The sequence below is a fragment of the Prosopis cineraria genome, unplaced genomic scaffold (genome assembly GCF_029017545.1).
Source record: "Prosopis cineraria cultivar Desert tree isolate PC_DT_omini unplaced genomic scaffold, ASM2901754v1 PC1882, whole genome shotgun sequence".
In the NCBI taxonomy this organism is placed as follows: Eukaryota; Viridiplantae; Streptophyta; class Magnoliopsida; order Fabales; family Fabaceae; genus Prosopis; species Prosopis cineraria.
Genome location: NW_026557207.1, coordinates 19,014 through 25,395, shown reverse-complemented (window position 1 = coordinate 25,395; position 6,382 = coordinate 19,014). Strand labels below are relative to the sequence as shown.

General features: G+C 37.4%; 1 protein-coding gene across 1 annotated transcript; it reads left to right on the top strand.

Moving 5' to 3' along the window:
- The first annotated feature begins 1,989 nt into the window (after positions 1-1,989).
- Positions 1,990-4,747, top strand: LOC129301078 (uncharacterized). Its single transcript, XM_054939647.1, has 2 exons — positions 1,990-2,504; positions 4,615-4,747. The coding sequence occupies exons 1-2, from the start codon at positions 2,106-2,108 to the stop codon at positions 4,627-4,629; spliced, it is 414 nt and encodes a 137-aa protein (XP_054795622.1). The 5' UTR covers positions 1,990-2,105; the 3' UTR covers positions 4,630-4,747.
- The last annotated feature ends 1,635 nt before the right edge of the window (positions 4,748-6,382 follow it).

Genomic DNA, 6,382 nt, shown 5'->3' with positions numbered 1-6,382 from the left:
CAATATTTCTATGAGGGCTTGATTCCAAGAGACAAAGTTAACATTGATGCCGCTAGTGGTGGATGCTTGATTGACCTCACTTCCTAAAGGCTTGGGAACTAATTGACAAGATGGCTTCAAGTGGTGCTCAATACTCTACAAGGGAAAGACAAAATGTGAATATGGTAGGTTCTTCAGTTCTTAATGATTCATATGTGGACTTGCTAGCTGCCAAGATTGGGAGAATGTTGGCTCCACAAATATCTCAAGTGAGCAATGTAAGTACTTCTCAAGCACTTGTCCCTTATTCTTGTACTTTTTGTGACTCACCTAGCATGTAGAAAAGCAATTGTCCTATTAAGTTTGAACAAGTAAATGCTATCTACAATGGAAAAACCAATCCTATGGTGGGAGGCAAGGGCAAGGAGCTTATTCTAATACTTACAACCCTTCATGGAGAGACCATCCTAATTTCTCCTATTCAAATCCAAATGTGGCTTTACAAGACAATCAACAAAGAGGATCCTATCAAAACACCTTTGGCCGTGACCCTCCACCTCATTGTCTCAAGGTAGCTCTTCTCAAAGCTACAATCCAAGTGGTAATTCTCTTACACCCTTTTCTAATTCTTATAGTGATAGGAGGCTTGTTCCAATTGAGAGTTCTTCTAATTCGAACTCTTCTAATGATGTGTGAATGTGTTACGTAAGCAGTTGATGATTGAAATGAAACTCTTTGTATAAAAACATGTATGATGGCTTAGGGAACAAGGTAGAGAGTATGGGTAACAAGTGTGAGAACATGAACTCTAAAATTGATGCCCTTACTTCTCAAATGAATATGCTTGCTAACCAATTAAGTGCAGCCAATGCTCAAGCCTCTACATTACCATCCAACACCGTTGCTAATCCTAAAGCTAATCTTAATGCTATCACATTGAGGAGTGGCAAGGAGTTGGGAGAAAGAGTACAAGACAAAAGACAAGGGAAGGCCGAGAAGCCCTCTTTAAATTCTTCAATTGATGTTAATGTTTCTAGTTCTTCTTTTGCTCCTAATGATGCATCTTTTGTAGAGATGATGAGGATGAAAACATTGAGGAGATCATATGTGAGCAACCACCATAAGGTGGAAAGGGGACTATGGCCGAGTTGTTTAGTAAGGAAAAAGAGGGAGAGGCCGAGCAAAGTGAAACAAGAAAGGAGAGTTCAAGGAAGGAAGAAGGAAAGCAAAGTCCAAGAGATTATGAAGAAGCTTCCTTTTCCACAAGCACAAGTGGTCCCTAAGCAAGTAAAGGGACAATTTGATCAAGAGGTATATGATTTCTTCCACAAGATTCATGTTAATGTACCCTTGATGGATGTAGTTAAGAACTTTCCTAAGTATGCCAAATTTTTGAAAGATTGTTGTACAATAAAAGAAAATTTAGGCCTAATGCAAGGGTACAATTACCCTCATCTGTGAGTGCTATCATGAAGCCTCAACTCCCTATAAAATGTGAGGACCCCGGTTCCTTCACAATTCCATGCAAGATTGGCAACACACATTTTTCTCATGCATTGATAGACTTAGGTGCAGCCATTAATGTTATGCCTCTTTCAATTTATCATGCCTTGAGTCTTGATTGCATGCATAAGACACCTATGATATGCCAATTAGCGGATAGAAGTGTTAGAAGACCACATGGAGTAGTAGAAGACTTGTTGGTTTGTGTTAAAGGTCTATTATTTCCTGTGGATTTCTATGTGCTTGATATGTCAAAAGAAGGGAGTGGGGATGATATTTTGATTTTAGGAAGGCCATTTATGAGGACTGCCCGTACATTGATTGACATGGAAAAAGGTAGTTTGATTTTGAAATGTGGAGAGGATCATGTTATTTTTAATATATATGAAGCAATGAAACATCCTTTTGAGGATTATTCTTTGTTAGGTGTAAGTTCCATTGAGTTATTGCTTCATGATGCTTGTGAGTCTCACATGCTTGATTCTTTCTCACATGTTGATGATGATTTGTCTCTTGTTACTACTACATGTATTGATGGATGTAGTTGTCCTATTTGTTTAGAGATTGATGCATGCTTGAATGATGCAACTACTTCTTCTCATGATTTGTTTAAAATATCTCCTATGCTTGATCTTGAAATGCTTGAGAAGGGTATATCTTCTTGTGTTGTAGGTACTAAAGCCATTAAGGCCGAATCTATGAGTTTTTCTCCACTCGAGCTTGATGTTCTTAGGATTCCCAAGCTATTGGAGGAAAATTCTACACTTTCACATGTCGAGGCCGTGGCTCAAGTCCAAGCACTTGAGGACAAGTTGCAAGAAAAGGGGGAGGCTGTAAAGAAAGAAGAGGAGAAATCAAAAACAAGTGACAAGCCTAAAAGACAAGATAGTACCATGGAATATTCCACCAAATTAGACTTGAAGAAGCTCATTCCCTCTTGTGTAGAGCCACCTACCTTGGAGTTGAAGCCTTTACCATCCAATCTCAAGTATGCATATCTCATTGAGAATGAGAAGCTTCCGGTAATAATTTCTAACTCTTTATCTCTTGAGGAAGAAAATGCATTACTTGATGTGTTGAGAAAGAACATACATGCTATTGGTTGGACTTTGGCTGACATTCCTGGTATTGACCCTATTGTGTGCACACATAAATTTTTCTTGAGGACAATGCTAAGCCCATTAGGCAACCACAAAGGAGACTTAACCCATTGATTTTAGATGTGGTAAAGAAAGAGGTTGTTAAGCTACTTAGTGCTGGGATCATCTATCCTATAGCTGACAGTGAGTGGGTGTCTCCAACCCAAGTTGTACCTAAGAAAGGGGGGATTACTGTGGTAAAAAATGAGAAAGGAGAGCTTGTTCCAACTAGAGTTCAAAATGCTTGGAGAGTGTGCATAGACTATAGGAAGCTCAATAATGTGACTAGGAAGGACCATTTTCCTTTGCCTTTTATTGATCAAATGCTTGAGAGATTGGCTTCCAAGTCCCATTATTGCTTCCTAGATGGGTTTAGTGGGTATTTTCAGATTCCTATAGCTCCTAGTGACCAAGATAAGACTACCTTTACATGCCCCTTTGGTACATTTGCCTATAGGAGGATGCCTTTTGGTCTTTGCAATGCACCTGGTACTTTTCAAAGATGCATGATGTCCATATTTTGTGATTTTATTGAACATTGCATGGAAGTCTTTATGGATGATTTTACTGTGTATGGTGAGTCCTTTGATTCATGCTTGCATTCTTTAGATAAAGTGCTTGGTAGGTGCATTGAAAAGAAGCTTGTGCTTAACTTTGAAAAATGCCATTTCATGGTAGATAAAGGAATTGTTTTAGGCCATTTGATTTCTTCCAATGGCATAGAGGTGGATAAGGCCAAAGTAGATGTGATTGCTTCTTTGCCATATCCTGTTTGTTTGAAAGATTTGAGATCATTTTTGGGACATGCAGGCTTTTATAGGAGATTTATAAAGGGGTTTAGTGAAATTGCTTTGCCTATGTCTAAACTCTTACAAAAAGATGTTGATTTTGTTTTTGATGATGCTTGCAAAAGGAGTTTTGACACTTTAAAAAGCATGCTCATTTCCCCTCCCATTCTTAAAGCCCCAAATTGGTCTTTGCCTTTTGAGTTGTCATGTGATGCTTCTAATTTTGCTGTGGGAGCTATGCTTGGTCAAAGAGAGGGCAAGTTATCATATGTGATTGCTTATGCATCTAGGACCCTAGATTCAGCTCAGGTTAATTACACCACAACTGAGAAAGAGTTGTTTGCTATTGTTTTTGCACTTGATAAATTTAGATCATATCTTCTTAACTCTAAAGTTGTTGTGTACACTGACCATGCTGCTGTGAGGTACTTGTTTAAGAAGACAGATTCTAAGCCTCGCTTGATTCGATGGGTGATCTTGATGCAAGAATTTGATGTGGAGATAAGGGATAGGAGTGGTTCTACCAATCAAGTAGCGGATCATTTGTCTAGACTACCTCATTTAAAAGCTACTATGGTAAACTCTAACCCTACTATTCCTTGTGATTCATTTCCTGATGAGGCATTGTGTGCCATTTCATCTAAGCCTCCATGGTATGCCTCTTTTGCTAACTATATTGAGTGTAGAGTCTTGCCTCCTTGTGCTTCACGTTTTGCCATTGAAAAATTGAAAAGAGAGTCTAGATTTTACATTTGGGAACCACCTTTGATGTGGAAGATTTGTAGTGATAAAGTGATTAGGAGGTGTGTTGATGATGTTGATGTGCCTTCTGTTCTTGAATTTTGTCACTCTCATGCATGTGGTGGTCATTTTAGCTCAAATAAGACAGCTAGGAAGGTTTTAGATTGTGGATTGTATTGGCCTAGCTTGTTTAAAGACTCTTATGAATTTTGTAAAGCATGCTTGAAATGTCAAAAGGTTAGTAGTTGGGGTAAGAGACATGAAATGCCTCAACAACCCATTTTATTTTGTGAGATTTTTGATGTTTGGGGCATTGACTTCATGGGTCCCTTTCCACCATCCTTTAGTTTTGAGTACATATTACTTGGTGTTGATTATGTTTCAAAGTGGATTGAAGCCATTCCTACTAGAACTTGTGATGCTAAGATTGTTTTGAAGTTTCTCAAATCTAATATTTTTTGTAGGTATGGAGTTCCTAAGGCCTTGGTAAGTGACCAAGGATCCCACTTTTGCAATAAGATGATGAAGGCTCTCTTGGCTAAATATGGAGTGCATCACAAAATCTCTACACCATATCATCCCCAAACTAATGGCCAAGCCGAAGTATCAAATAGAGAAGTCAAGAAAATCCTAACCAAGGTGGTGAACACAAATAGGAAGGATTGGTCTTTACACTTGGAGGATGCTTTGTGGGCTTATCGGACCGCTTATAAGACTCCCATTGGCATGTCTCCTTTTCGATTGGTGTATGGAAAGGCTTGCCACCTCCCTGTGGAGATAGAGCATAGGGCCTATTGGGCCATCAAGAAACTAAACTTGGATTTCCATCTTTCGGCTAAGGAGAGATTTCTTCAAATGCAAGAACTTGAGGAGCTTAGGTTGGATGCCTATGAGTCTTCTAGAATCTATAAGGAGAAAACAAGGATCCTTCATGACAAGCTAATCTTGAGGAAAAAGTTCCAAGAAGGAGATCAAGTCCTCTTGTTCCAAACAAGGTTTATTCATAAGCATGCCAAGTTGAAGTCTAAGTGGGAGGGACCATATTTAGTGACCAAGGTGTTTCCCTATGGGGTTTTGCAACTCTTGAATAAAGCCACGGGTTCCACTATGCAAATCAATGGTCACCTATGCAAGCTCTACAAAGATGCCAAATCACTTCAAAAGGAGGAGGACTTCTCTCAACATGTTTTTGAACCACCATGATAAGGTTGTATCTCTCTAACCTTGAGCTTTTACCTTCCTTTAATTGATATATTTAATGATAGGTATAGTTCAAGTGTGGGGGAGATGAACCTAGTAGGAAAATTAGAGTTTATTTGCTTTATTTGACTTCTTTGTTTTGTGTTTTAGTTTGAAAAAAAAAAATATCTGCACCACACTTTTGTTATGCATTCATTATTGATCTCACCTTATTTTATCACTAGTCTATACATACATTGAGGACAATGCATGATTTAAGTGTGGGGGAGAGAAATAAACATTTTGTTTTGTTTGTTTGGTTTTGTTTGGTTTTGCAAAAAAAAAAAATTCAAAAAAAAAATTTCTTTGTTTTGTTTTGTTTGAGGTTACTTAATTACCTAGCTCTTGAATGGATATTTTGATTCTTGAGATGTGGTAATTTTTAGGATTGAATAGGTGTGAAATGAACATTCTTTTACCTTGAATTAATGGATTAGAGTGGCATATTACCCATTCATGGAAGAGGCTAAACACTCATGTGTGATTAATTCCTTAGTGATGTTACCCTCTAGAATTTGTTTCACTTCTTAATTAAGACCATATATCTTGCACTTGTTTGATAGGAGATGAGAGATGGCATTCATAAAAAATAGCCAAGAGCCAAATAGCCAACCTATTATTATTTATTATCCTTTGTTAGCCACTTTGAGCCTTTGGTTTGATTCTTAAAAAAAAAATATTCACCCTATTTTTCCCAAGGAATGCATGTTACACTTTTATATGTCTTTTTAATATTCATTGCATGTCCTAGATCAAATGAGTGGATGCCTATTATCATTTCTCTATCCATTACTTCCATTGTTTTCAAAGAGTTAGGGGCAACCAAAAAAAAAAACAACAAAGATAGATTTGAAAAAAAAAAATTAGTCAAAAAGAAAAGAAATAAAGTTGCTAGAAAAAGAAAAAAAATAAGAAAAAAAAAAAAGAAAAGAAAGAAAAAAAATAAAAATAAAAATAAAAAGTTGCCTAGCTCATCCATTCCATTTGTTTTAT